This window comes from Homalodisca vitripennis, chromosome X (genome assembly GCF_021130785.1).
Source record: "Homalodisca vitripennis isolate AUS2020 chromosome X, UT_GWSS_2.1, whole genome shotgun sequence".
NCBI classification, from domain to species: domain Eukaryota; kingdom Metazoa; phylum Arthropoda; class Insecta; order Hemiptera; family Cicadellidae; genus Homalodisca; species Homalodisca vitripennis.
In genome coordinates, this window is record NC_060215.1 from 51,346,238 (window position 1) to 51,360,068 (window position 13,831).

The 13,831-nt window shown below is 33.0% G+C and overlaps 1 protein-coding gene across 1 annotated transcript; it reads right to left on the reverse strand.

Annotated features, from left to right (window-relative positions):
- Positions 1-269: 269 nt before the first annotated feature.
- Positions 270-11,405, reverse strand: LOC124368513. Its single transcript, XM_046825758.1, has 2 exons — positions 11,288-11,405; positions 270-1,237 (listed from the first exon to the last, which is right to left on the reverse strand). Exons 1-2 carry the CDS (start codon positions 11,308-11,310, stop codon positions 721-723), a joined length of 540 nt encoding a protein of 179 aa, XP_046681714.1. The 5' UTR covers positions 11,311-11,405; the 3' UTR covers positions 270-720.
- Between the last annotated feature and the right edge of the window lie 2,426 nt (positions 11,406-13,831).

The following is a 13,831-nucleotide window of genomic DNA, read 5'->3' on the forward strand; positions in this document are numbered from 1 at the left end:
TTATAAGTAATCTTATCAATACTTAGTATTAATTACTACAACCTCAGAGATCAAGTATATAATATGTATATAGTATATATATATATATATATATAATTTAACCAGTTAAAGCCCCCAATGTTTCCTAATTTTATTAAATTGCTTTATAATTGTAAAAAATAATGTCATGATACAAGTAAATATCTTTTTCAATAATTTTATGATGTTTCTTGATTTTATAGCATGGGTCGTTAACGAACCACTGAGGTAAGGCAAAGAAATATTCTATGTAATAGACAAACTCATTTATTGACATTAAGAATGGTAAAATGGTTTACACATTACTGAAAAACACAGAGTAGTCTCCTTTTAATACAAGTAAATTTGAACAACACTTACCGTATGTATTAATTGCTTTCCAAACTACGACATACGTATTGTTTTTTATCTATGTAGCTTTCATAGGTAAAAAGTTTACTTAACACAATAATTTTCTTGTCTGAATCAGTAAACCCATCAATTTGATTTGAAACGTACCTGAACATTTAAAAATTTCTCAAGCGAAATCTTCCGTCATGAAGGAGTCTAATGTGTTCCTTCCCTAAAGAAGTAATTTGAGGCAAAATATTATTTTCTAGACTTGTAGATTGTAAATCCCTTGGACCCAAGTTTCCTTATTTTTCTTTTTGAATTTTGGACGATGTGGCAATAATTTCAAATTGATGGATATTAGTCATAGTTTTATTTTTTATTAGTAGTAGTGTCTGCTTTCTTGGCAAATTGCAGTATCTGCCGAACCTGTTCAGTGTGACATATCTTTCGTCGTTTCGGAGGGTTAGAGTTGTCATAATCTTCGTCTTGTGATGCAGAACCAGCAAAACCTTGCTGAGCAGAATCCTGTAGTTGCTCTGGAATTTCAATGCGACCACTATAATGCGGCTGGTTATTTGCATCTAAGTGGTCTCTAGACGTTGTACTCAGTGATTCGTTAGGTTGGTTCGAAGCCTGTTCTATTCCTTGGTTCGATTCGCGATAATCATTCTCATAGATCATACACAAAAATTGAATTTCTTCTTCTGTCATATCTTGAACCAATCGCGCAATAGAACCTTCTGGATCTTCAGAATCGTCAGCCTCCTGTGCTTGTGGATCATCAATTTGTGGTGGAAAAGTATAAGTGTCGGCTTCGCTAGATTCATTGGTACCGTCATGATCACAATCGATTAACATTGCTTCCGGCGGTAGAGGTTCATCATTACTGAAAAGGAAGGAAAACATTAGACCTATATTATAAGAACCATAACAGTACTCATATAAAAATTGTATTACACTTTATATTTACAAAACTGTCAAATAATACAAAAAACTATATGAACAATTGTGCCAAACTGTTTTGGATTCGTCCCACTAGAACGTTAGCGACCCGCGTAAAATAATGGGAGTAGTCAATATGCGCCGATGTCGGAGCTCCTCTCCATATTACATATAATTTGCTCCGATGGTCAATTTTCAGGGACAGTCATTATGCACCAGCAGTCGCCTTTCTGTTACCCAAGACCCAAGTTCTCCGTCTCAACAGTCTATTTAGATTATCATTATTATGAATGAACAATTAATTTACGTACCAACACTAATAGTAGTGTAAAAGGTACAACTGTAAAACTCTAGCTACGTTTAAACACTTCAATATATGGCGTCCCTGAAAAATAATTCTGCACAGGAAAAAAATACTTGTGTAGAAATTTTGAAGAAAACTTCTTCTTTTTATGTATGTAAATAAGAATAATTTAAAAAAATACGAAATGTAGATATGATTTTTAGTATCATATAATAATTAAAATTGATAGCAAATAGCACAACTATTTATTTAACTTTTTCCCTTTTATATGAGGTAATTAAATAAATAAAGATGTGCTTGCATTTAAACCCATTATTTTATAAAATGGTTACACTTTTGGGACTGTGGAGACGTTAGTTATGAATTATAATACAAATAAATATGTCCAACATAAATAGATATATTTTTAATACATCCAAACTACCTATACTGCCCTCCTAAGCCTGAAGGTCGTATCTAAAGTTTTTGTTGTTATTGAGATTTTGTTCCTATAGGATAGTTAAGTATCTCCCCGACCTAGATTCTAAGTAAGAGAGAAGTATCTCGCATAAAAATAGTAGAGAATTACTAAAAAAATAAGTCGCGTCTCAAAAAATATGTAATACTAAGCAATTTTAACATATCTCAATTTACTTAGTAATAAAGTCTTAGCTCAGAGATACGCTCTTTTGCTTACTTAATGCTGCAGTAAAAATCCGGCTTTTGCTAAGGAATAAAGTCATAACGAAACACTATATTGACTATATTGTTAAGGAAATCAGCTGTTGCTGTTTAGTGAGGAAGGGTATGTTTTGAACTTAACTGTCGCCTTAAAATGAAGAAAAAATTACATGCTATGCCTCATCAGAGTTATATCACTACATTGTTATTATTTTTCATTCAGGAATAGCTCAGTAATAGTATCATCACCTCTTCACTTGTATTGTCCTACTAAATATTAACTTTTACAATATTTAAATTATAATTACAACAATTTGATACGTTTTTGTCCATTTTGGAGCCAACATAATCTCATTCTGAAGCCTGTTTTTTTCTTTATACAAATATTTAAGTTAAAGTTCATGACTATGTACGTATTTACGGAAGAAAGGTAACATAAGAAAGAGAAAGAAACATAAATTGCTCCTTGAAGAACGCAAAAATATTAAGTTCAATACAATCATTCAAAAACACAGTGTTAACAAGTGTCACTATAAGTTTTCTTCAAAGATCTCTGAAGAAAGGTGGCTCATCATAAATGCTGAGTTTTGGAACATTCAAAATCCCAATGATAGAAAATCGTTTATGTTCTATCATGTATCAGCTATGCTAGTAAAGTAAAGGGCAGTGGCAAATGATACAGAATTTAGAAGTTATCATTCTTGTCACTGAAAGATGTAAATGGTACTTTAAAAATAGGGTATACATTTTTTGGCTCTCTGGGATATGATAAGACCAAAACAAGAAGGTTTTGCCAACAGTTCTGAAAAATTGTATAGAAAAAGTATTTGCAGAAAAAGACAAACGAGGATCAATCACACGAACCACACAAGATCGATGAAGAGCCTATACATAATAATATAAATTTATTTAAGGCGAAAATTCTCATAATTGAAGAGAGCATGCTCCTCAAAGATTATAATTACCTACTGATTTGAAATTTACAAAAATGCACAATGGTTTTGAAACAAAAATTGAAGCCTTTATTCCTACGAAAAGTATCGAACTGTTGCTCGTGTTAATGAGTGTGTCAATTTTAAAACTGGGCCATAAAGAATGCGAAAGTTGTTAAGAGTTCAATGTACACAGTAATTCTCACACAAAAGAAATATCTTGACAAATCATGTAAAGTTTGCAAAAAAAAAAATAAAAGTTAATAATAACAAAGCAATCAAATAAAGAACAAAATACTGAGAAGATAAAGAATGGATTCAATAATTTTCTGTGCTGACGTGGAAAACATCATCATGCTGCCAATGCTAGATGTTGTCCAAAGTGCGATATTCATGCACAGAATAGTTGTTAACAACGAAAGTTTTTTTCCAATTGGCACATGGCAAAAGCCATAAAATACTTTTGCAGCCCTACGGAATGAGGGTTTATTTGGAACATTGAAAGATGAACTTATCTGTTTTTAACTATACCAGTTAATTAAAAAAAAAAACAGTAGCAGTCGTGGGACTGCCGATAGAAGTGAAAACGGAACTATTAAGTTGAGAGTAATTAAAACTATATGCAAAAATTATATGAAATTTTTTATGTTTTATTTATTAGTTACATATGATGGGTTAAACAAATCATGAACAAAATATAAATACAAAGTGGTTGAAAAAATAATTAATATACAATTATCTTAACAATATCTTAATAAAAAAGTACTGTAAGTATTAAAGAATATTATTTTAATGAAAAAAAGTTCAATGCAATCATTATACTTGTTGTAATTGCTCAATATTAATAGTTAGTTAAACATAGAATACAAGTGAGTAAACACCGAGTGAACAACAGTGAGTTGAACACCGTTGTAAATAATACAGTTATTGCTACGGATAAAGTATATAATTGCACCAAGTATATAACAATTAAACCCACAATATTTTTAAAACTAATAAATTAGTTAAATTAACTTGGTTCTTTCGTAAAGGTATTTTTATTGCACAATAAACTAATTTATTGAGTTAATACGGTATCAGTGAGCCAATGCGCCAACTACAGTTCCGGCAGAAACGTTCACTCATCACTTCATACGCTACTATAGGCTAAACTAAACTTCCAATAAAAAAATGATAAATTACAAAAAAAAAATATTCATCTATTTTCACACAACTTTCTCGCTGACAAATTTTGTCTGACCAAAAAATAAAAAAAATCCTCGCTTACTACTTTTTTCTTGTCATTGTAAACGCTATGTAAAATGTAAACAATAATCAAAATTATTTCGAAATTTTTTTAATATTTAAAAATGTAACCAATAGATTGCCAATATTAAGAGCTTTAATTTGTCGCATCTTACAGAATTGTACGACATTGGCTTCACTTTTAAATCGCGAGAGGAAGCCGTAAAGGTCACTGATTTTCGCAGTCTGTTTTCATACTCCGCCGGGACAGTTTTAACACAGCGAGATTGACTTTTTCATGCAGGTTAGTAGTCCGCGGCCAAGTCTACGGTTAAAAAACACAGCGAGACTGACTTTTTCATGCAGGTTAGTATCATTAGCATGTCGGTGACGCGAACCGAGGATTTTACCCTCTACCAAAACGCTCAACGCGCCTAAAGAAGTTTTCACTTCAAAAAAGAAATTAAAGCCCATTACTTTATGGCTAGATAACTGCTCGGCACAAAATATACGCTGATCATTATTTTCTTTTTTCACAATTATTGTTCACTCGTCGGGCGAAATTAATGTTGAGGATATAATACTTCGTTACTTAGAACCTGTTACAAAGTCATGATACCTTCATGGCTGCTGATTCTTTTCATCACTAGGTGCAGCTGTCAATGCAAAGGAAAGGCAACAAACTATATGATCTTGAGGATTTTTTCGATGCTGTTAGAAAGACTGCACTGAAGACAGAAGTGTACTCAACGGATTTGAGGGACTTTTTTTATGTGAAATGACTACTCTTCTCAATAAAAACTTAGCCACTTAACACCCAGACCGTGCCTGCATGATATGGTGGAAATTATTTTTTACAAGAGACACTAAAATCTCTAAATACAAGAATGACTTAAACGATGAAAATTACATAGAGGTCAACTTTATGAAGACAGAGTTCACGAAATCCGATGCCTTATCTACACCAAAACATCCTAAAAACCCTAGGTGGAACTATCGACAAAACAAGACAGATATTCTGGGAAAATCTTCCAGAATCTTAGGAACAATGCAGTGAGATAACAAACGTTTAATAAACAAATTGAATTAATTGAAAATTATTTAAAACATTTAATTTAATGTCAATTGAATAAAATATTATTTTAATTTCTCAACGATTTTTTCTCCATGAAATCATTCAAAACGGTTTCTTTTCAATGTAGAAGAAAGGTATATTGTATTAAATAAACTCTTATAACTAATTTTGTACTATAGACATTATCATAAATTAGATGATGATATAATTTTTGAGATAGGTACAAATGACACATCTCACCCAAAAAACTTGCTAAGGTAAAAGGCGTATCTCATTTAAATCATTAAAAAACTAGTGACTATTAATCAATGAACACATATATAAAAACAAAGTATTAAAATTTGTGTGTCTTAGTAAAAATGTACATAATATTAGATTTTTAAATTTGTGCTGTAATACATTTAATAATTTCTTTCTCTAGAACATTTGGAAAATACTGAGATACGCCATTTAGGCTTAGGAGGCAGTATATTGTACATACCTTAGCTTAGCGTATATATTGTACAGGACTTAGCTGTATGCTCAAAAGCTTATCTCTTAAAACATACAGCATAGAATATTTGCCAATAATCCTAGTTGCTCAGAGCTGTATTATCAATCCTAGTGTGTCACACCGACTGTGGTCAGGTCGGGAGAAGCGAGTTCTCGACCTATTGTGTCGACAACAATAGGAACGGACTATCGGCGCACATCGCTATATCGGTTGACTCGGCCATAAAACTCATTAAAATCTTGATCGTCAGCGCAAAAGTGCCCAGCACTGAGTGCCATGTTCTCTGAGCGCCGAAGTAATAAATCCGACCTATCAAGCAAATTGACGTGGGTTTCAGCGCAACAGTGATCAGCTAGGTTCTAGGTTCAAGTACATATATAACATGTATTCCTCATATTTTTTAAGACAAATCAATAATAATGGTTTATTTAGAATTCTTTATTTTTCATAAGTAATCATCTTGCGCTATATTCTGAACTCCTTCAACCTAAATTGGTCTGTGAATTCACCAACACGGGTGACCGCTACGACGAGCACCGCCATCGACAATGTGATCACCAACATTCATGGCACCACGGTCTCTGTTTTCAACACTGCGATCTCTGACCAATTTGCGCAGGATGTCCTGGTTCATGGATGCAAGCTGGAAAATCAAAACCCAAAATATAAAATTGCAAGATCTGTCAATTTTCAAAACATTTGACGACTGAATAAATTGCTGGAGCGCGAGTCTTGGGCATTTTTAAATGATTTTGAGAATGTTGAGGACAGGTTTCAAGCTTTCAGTAATGGTTTCAATTATTATTTGGATGTTGCTTGTCCGTTTAAAAAACGAAACAAAATCAAAAACCACTGAAAAATGGCTGGTTGACTAAAGGAATTCTTATATCTCGAGACAAGCTTAAATTCTACCACAATATTTTTATTCGAACCCAAAACGAAGATTTCAAAACTTTCTTTAGAACATACCGCAGGATCTATAGAAAAGTCATACGAGCCGCCAAAGCCTATGACATCAATAGAGCATTAGGTAATTGTGAAAATTTCTCAAAAACTGCTTGGAAAATTATTAACAACCTTTCTCGTTTGAATATAAATTCAAAAAAGTCTTCCCAACCGATTGCAATCAAAATTGAAAACAAAATTTACGAAGATCAATTTCAAGTGGCTAACCAATTCAATAAATACTTCTCTACCGTGGCTACAATGAACTCGTCATTTAAAGAATCTCAGTCACACGGAAGAGAAGTCAGTGATCCGGTTGTATCTATGGCCTTGGCCCCTGTGTGGGAGGGGGAGGTAGCAAATGTCATACAGAGGCTGAACTAAAAAAAAACCAGTGACGCCAATGGGATGTCAGTGTGGCTACTCAAACGTTGCTACAAGCACATTTTGAGACCGCTCACAAAATTGATCAATTTCTCATTTGAAACTGGAGATTTTCCATCTTCTTTGAAGACTGCCAAAGTCATTCCGATTTTCGAAAAAGACGATCTTTGCCTCGCAAGCAACTATCGTCCAGACTCAATTCTCCCTGTGTTCAGCAAAATGTTTGAAAAATTATTCTATGAAAGACTGGAAAGCTTTCTAGAAAAAAAAAACAAAATTCTGAATCCAGAACAATTTGGATTCCGAAAAAACAAATCCACAATTGACGCGGTGAACAGCCTTCTGGACAATGTTGTCGATGGATTGGAAGGTCGTGAACATGTGCTAAGCATATTCCTCGATCTTTCCAAAGCCTTTGACTGTGTGCATCACGGGACACTGCTGCAACAGCTAGAAAAATGTGGCGTCCGGGGTCTCCCACACTTATGGCTCACTTCTTATCTAAAAGATCGAGATCAGCGTGTGATGATCTCGAGCGTCGTTTACAGCAAAATCAAAATGGCTCATGGTGTCCCTCAGGGATCTATCCTTGGACCTCTCCTTTTCCTGATTTATGTCTGTAGATTGAACTCAGTAATCCAACTTGGGGCACTGGTTCAATATGCTGACGACACAACTCTCTGTTTCAAAAGCAATTCAAAACAAGACCTGGAAATCAAATCTTTTGTGGGATTGAACGCATGCATTCAATATTTCACAGAATTGAACTTGACAACAAACCAGTCAAAATCAAGTGTCATCAATTTTTGTCTTCGTCAGCATGATCATGCGATGCGACCTTCTGTCTTTGCGGACTATGTCCTTTTAGAGGATACAGATTCCACAAAGTTTCTGGGTGTGTTCCTTGACAGAGGACTGACCTGGAATGATCATGTTGATAGCATCTGTGCTAGAGTTACCACAGGCATATTTGCCCTACGGCACCTAGCAAAGTTCTGTACCCTAGAAGTTCTAAAAATGGCCTAATTCATCCACATCTTGTGTATGGATTAAGACTCTGGGGAGGATGTGCCAAAAACAAAATGGAGCGGGTTTTCAGGCTCCAAAAAAAGCAGTCAGAATAATTTTAAAACGTGCAGGGCATCTTTCGGGGAGCTGGGATTGATGACATTGCCCTGCCTTTACGTTTTTGAGGTGATCGTGTACTGCAGATCGAGATGTGCCTTGATAAGTGGCAGGGACGTTCACCAATATGAAACTAGAGGCAGAGACAACTTGCGAACTCATCAACGCAGACTGACATTATCGCAACACCTCCCTCAGCAGGTGGGTGTCAGACTAATCAACAAGCTCCCTGAGGATATCAAAAACTCCAACAACCTCAATCAATTCAAAACTCGTCTCAGACGCCTGCGTTTTACTCGGTTGATGAATTCATGATGAGGTTTGTGATGACTGAAAATCATGGATCCGAAGTCTGTGTGATTGTGTCGTGAGAATGCTGAGATGTAAGTATGACTGTGAGTGAATGTGTAGTTAGGATATATTTTATGATGCATTTGACTATTGCAATACAATGTTATATATTGTCAAACACGCAATAAAGAAATTATGATTATGATCTGAGTATGGTATTGTTTGATGTGGTTGGGGGAAGGGTGGCTTATATTTCAGGTATATAAAATCTGCTCGTCAATCAAAATTATTTAATGAGAATTGAAATGAAGAACAATAACAGATGCATTATGTTTATAAAAGTATACTGCAAATGTTTGTGTAGATCAATAACTTAATACATTTATATAAATAAACCCTATGCGGTTCCTAAATCGGCAAATCATGCTAAATACGATAGTATAAGACTCCTAGAATGCTAGATTACCGTTCTCCAGATCTCCCGGATAAACACAAAAAACACACCTTACTACTTTATAGATTTAGTGTTGAATATTCTTTAATTAACATTAGTCATGTTATATACTTCAGATAAATATTTGGTTAAGTGATAAATAGCACAGATTTCAATGTAATTTCCTTTGAAAAATAAATAACAACGTGTGAGAAATGTAATTTACTAATCATAGTATGAAAATTCAAATAAGTTTTGTTCGCTTTTGTAAGTTGTACAGTTATAACTGGACACTGGTGTGTGGAATGCTAAGTAAAGTAATGAATACATATCCTGGTTATTATTAAAACCAGGTGCAAAAGCATCCTTGGCTATTATGAGTGCGATTTATTTGCTAATTTTTCTTTCAAGAGATTTGGAATTACGTAAGAAGGCGCTGCAATATTATTTAAGCTGCTTTAAGTTAGTTTCGTCAATGTTCCACTTCTATGAGCTTATCTTCGCTTTATCCTTTTTCTAAGCAGTTTATTTTTAATAACGAGTCATGTTAAAAACAACATTCTCAAAAGCTTGCAGCTGTGTTTTTTTTAATTGTAATTGTGGTGATAAACTCCAAAAGTGCAACTAATGCCTTTTGTGCAAAGCATTCAAGCTTTTATTTACATAGAAAATAACAACACAGTCATACATAACAATTTTCACCGTTGGGATTAAAAATAATTATTAATACTAATAATTACAAAATATCATTAAAACACAATCGTAAAATATATATTACCGTCATCCTTGTGTTTTACCAATGGCAATCTCAATTTAGAAAAATAAAGCAACACCCTATTACCCTATTATTAAATTTATCGCAGGCACAAGCGTATGGATCTATTGACAAGTTTATTTTTTCCCAAATAGTTATCAGAAATGTACAATGCACTTATCCCTACAAATATCTGTGTTAAAAGGAAATTTGAGAATTTGATTTGATCTTGAAAGGGACACTCTTGGTCGCTTCGCGGGCTAATTTCGTTGTGGCCTCAGTCTGCAGCCTAGGTTAATAAGTGACAAAACTTAATTAAAGGAAAAGGCACAAAAATTAAAACTGAGAAATGAAACTTCATTTGCTCTGCATGATTGAGTTTTTAGGGTGAGTTGAGTTTTGGGTCAAAATGTGATTATTCTAATATTTAAGAGAATAAGATTCACGAAAACACATCATTCGATTCGGCTGAGTAGTAAGTAACATTTCTTTTAAATAATTAAATTTTAGCCATGAAATTTGTCAAACGTTTAGGGTAATATGAATGAAAGTTCCTGTAAGCAGATATCTTAGTTTCATATTGTACGAAAAACTTCGGAAAAGATTTTATACTATGGGACAATATGTATCATATTTCCTACGAAATAAGTCTTTGGAGGAACAATGTGTTATAAAAATAATAATTGTACAGTTTTTACATTTTAAAAATTAAATGTTATTATCATTGAAAACATTAAATTACTGCACTAGTACGATTCTAGATGTGAAGTTATTAGGGAGGTGACTTTATTAACACAATAAATTTATCGTTGTCAAAGAATGATTTTGTTTATATTACTAAATACGTGGTCCAAGATAGTGTGGCCACTTGTACTCAGCTGACTCAGTACGTTGCAGTGAACAATAATTACAAGTATATACAAGCCAATTGGACATTGTGGCCAAATAATATTTCTTTATTGTACTCATTATTTGTAACATACTTGAAACTATTTAATAAAGAACCGTTGGAACTAATTCTATAATATTCTTTATAATATCTATTTTATTGTACCTATTTTAAACTACGTTGTCGTCTTCAATTCAAGAATATTAATTTTTCCGAGTTTTTCTCTCTAGAGGGGTTCCTTCACACTTAGGGTACTAATGCTCGACTATCTAGTCGAGTCAGTCAGGGCTGTACAAAATGTCACTCTTCCCAGTAATCCCCTGCGGTGCTCATAGCGCAAAACCGGTGCAAGCGGTATACACCCAATTTAGTTTGGATTATGTAGTGGTATTACCAAACCAATAAACTAACTGTATATTTATTTTGAAACTAAATATCCTAAACTATAGTTTTTACTAGAGTTTGAACAATCACTCTAAACTAACCTGTTGTTAAAAGGCGTATCCATGACTCAGTTCTATTCACTGACTTTGGCAGAGCGTGACAGGAAGAGAAGAGGCGACAACCCAATGTCACGTTATATGAAGGTCTTTTGGTCTGTCTAGAGCAAGATCAGGATGTTAAAGTTAAGGATCAAAAATATTGTTTACCTTACAATGCTATATATAATTTGGGTCTATAATTGCTCTTTGGTCTAAAGATTTTTACATTTTAGCCTTGATTTTAATCCTTCCAAAACTAACTTTACATGGTGTAAAAGACTTTAAAGATACGATTAACATAACAATTTATTTAAAAATACAGTTAGATGTTTCATAGAGAACTAGCAATTGAACTTTCTCTATATACAATTTTATATCATGTTTGTATTTTATTTGAAAGCATACCTTCCGTGCACGATAATAGGCTGTAGGCTGTTTTTATTATTCGTTAAGATAATATAAACACAACAAACTATATTGTCAAGTTCCATCATTTTTCTACCCAGTACGCTTGTATTTAGAAGTAAAAGTGTATTATCAACATTAATAAATACGATGTAAATACAGAAATTACAAAATTTCTTTAAAAGTTATAATTTCGTTAGGGTTTAAAAATAATATTAGTCTTTTTAGCACAGCACATTGTTACTCATAAATTATGTTGTTAGTGATTGAATATAGTCCCAAATAAAATAATCATACAATTTACATTAATAAAAAACACATGCTTTTTTATTTTTTTACTGTGAAATATGGTACGATAAAATCATAAATTTTAATGTAATAAATTAAAAAATTAAAATAGTAGTTTAAATGATAACACAAATAAAATTATAGATATATTTACAACTTTATCATTCCATAGGCCAGAAGTTAAAAATTTTTACTGTAAACAACTGATCTTTCCTTATAGAATATAGTTTTTAAAATACTGCAAAGTTTCTTATGCTTAGAGCAAAAGTACCTCTAGCTGAGATGATATTTAGTTGTCAGCAATCAAATCTAAACACTCCTTTTTTATATGTTTCCTTCAATGTTACAAACAGCAAATATACTTTTTTTAAACATTCTAATCATAATACTAAATATATTTTACAGATACTTTGACAAAAATAACAACTGTAACATAAAACGGCCCTAATAGAGCTAATAGAGTTTTAAAAAGTGCTATTAATTATAAGTTTAGAACAGCTTATTGTTAATGTTAAATACGAACCTCCTATCTTCAAGACGCGCAAGATGACTATGAAATGTCAGGTATTGGCGTTAGTTCTTATATCACCTCAATCTCTACGTATTTTTTAATTAACCAGTTGACTCCGGAGATAACACAGCTTGATTTACGAACCATTCTTCTCAGATATTACTATCTGTAACGCTACGAACTTGCATGCATAAAGTTAGTGGACCGGTAAATAATAAAATCACTAGATAATTATCTGATAAAGCAGAGAACAATCATCCTAATGTTTTACTAGCGAGGTTTCGTTTACCAGAAAAGTTGACAAGGAAAACGGTTAAGTGAAATTTATTTACAAAAAACACAGTTAATCAGCATCTATTCACACGAAAAATTAAAAGGAAAATAATAGGCAAAGTGTTTAAGTTATGCACTTTATAGTTTAAATGGTCCTGGAGAAAATGTTCCTTAAATTGGTGAAACATTCATTGCCACCGGGTGTGAGCTCTATATCAATTTATTATTTATTCTTAAACAAATCAGCTATTGTAGTTGCAATACATTTAGGATAGTTGATCTTGTTGCTTGGTCTAAGAAAGTTTGATAGCGAAGACAGTCAAACTAAATACAACACGCCAGAGACGTAACTAGTTGAACAGGGAAGGGGGGTGTTCGGTGCTCTTACCCCGGGCGCTAAATATAAAGGCCGTCAAATTGTAAAAATGAGCAAAAACTAAAATGATAATAATCAAGAAAATGCAAGGCAAATGCAAAATTTCAGAATCAAAGTAACAACTGCAGTTGTAAGCCACGCAAAATGATACCTTGGAAAATATTAGATATAAAATTAGTATTCATTTATTTAATTCAAGTAGGTTCCGATAAGTCAAAAGGGAGAACAACTGACTGATAAGAAGTGTGTTTAGACTATTGGTGACCATGCAAATGCAATTAATTAATATTTGTTGCTTCATCTCGATTTGTAGTATAATGCTTATATTAGTGAAATTTTTCAATCTTAATTATTAATCTTTACTAAAATAATAAAACTATTACATTCGTATTTTAAATTAAATATTAACTAGAGCAATCACAATACGGTACAATATATGCGACGTAACAATAATGCTGAGTAATCTGGGCCGTTTGTTTCCAGAGTACTGGGAGTGTTTAGGTTAGATTGAGAACAGAGCACCTACACTATAGTGCTCCACGCATTATAATGACCACGTTGTACAAAATCAGAATAATTATAAAATTGTATGCGCCATGCAATATTAAGAAGCCCTGAAAAACGGGCTTAAACCTTCCCGGCTCGCGGTAGTCGACAACACAACTCATCAAACTCAGCAAGCTATTACAAAACC

What these genes read in the sequence shown, in the direction of transcription:
- LOC124368513 (XM_046825758.1), bottom strand. Translation starts at nt 11,310, where the DNA reads ATGGATACGCCTTTTAACAACAG. An exon ending in GATACGCCTTTTAACAACAG is followed by an intron (nt 1,238 to 11,287) that starts GTTAGTTTAGAG and finishes CTTCCTTTTCAG; the next exon opens with TAATGATGAACCTCTACCGC.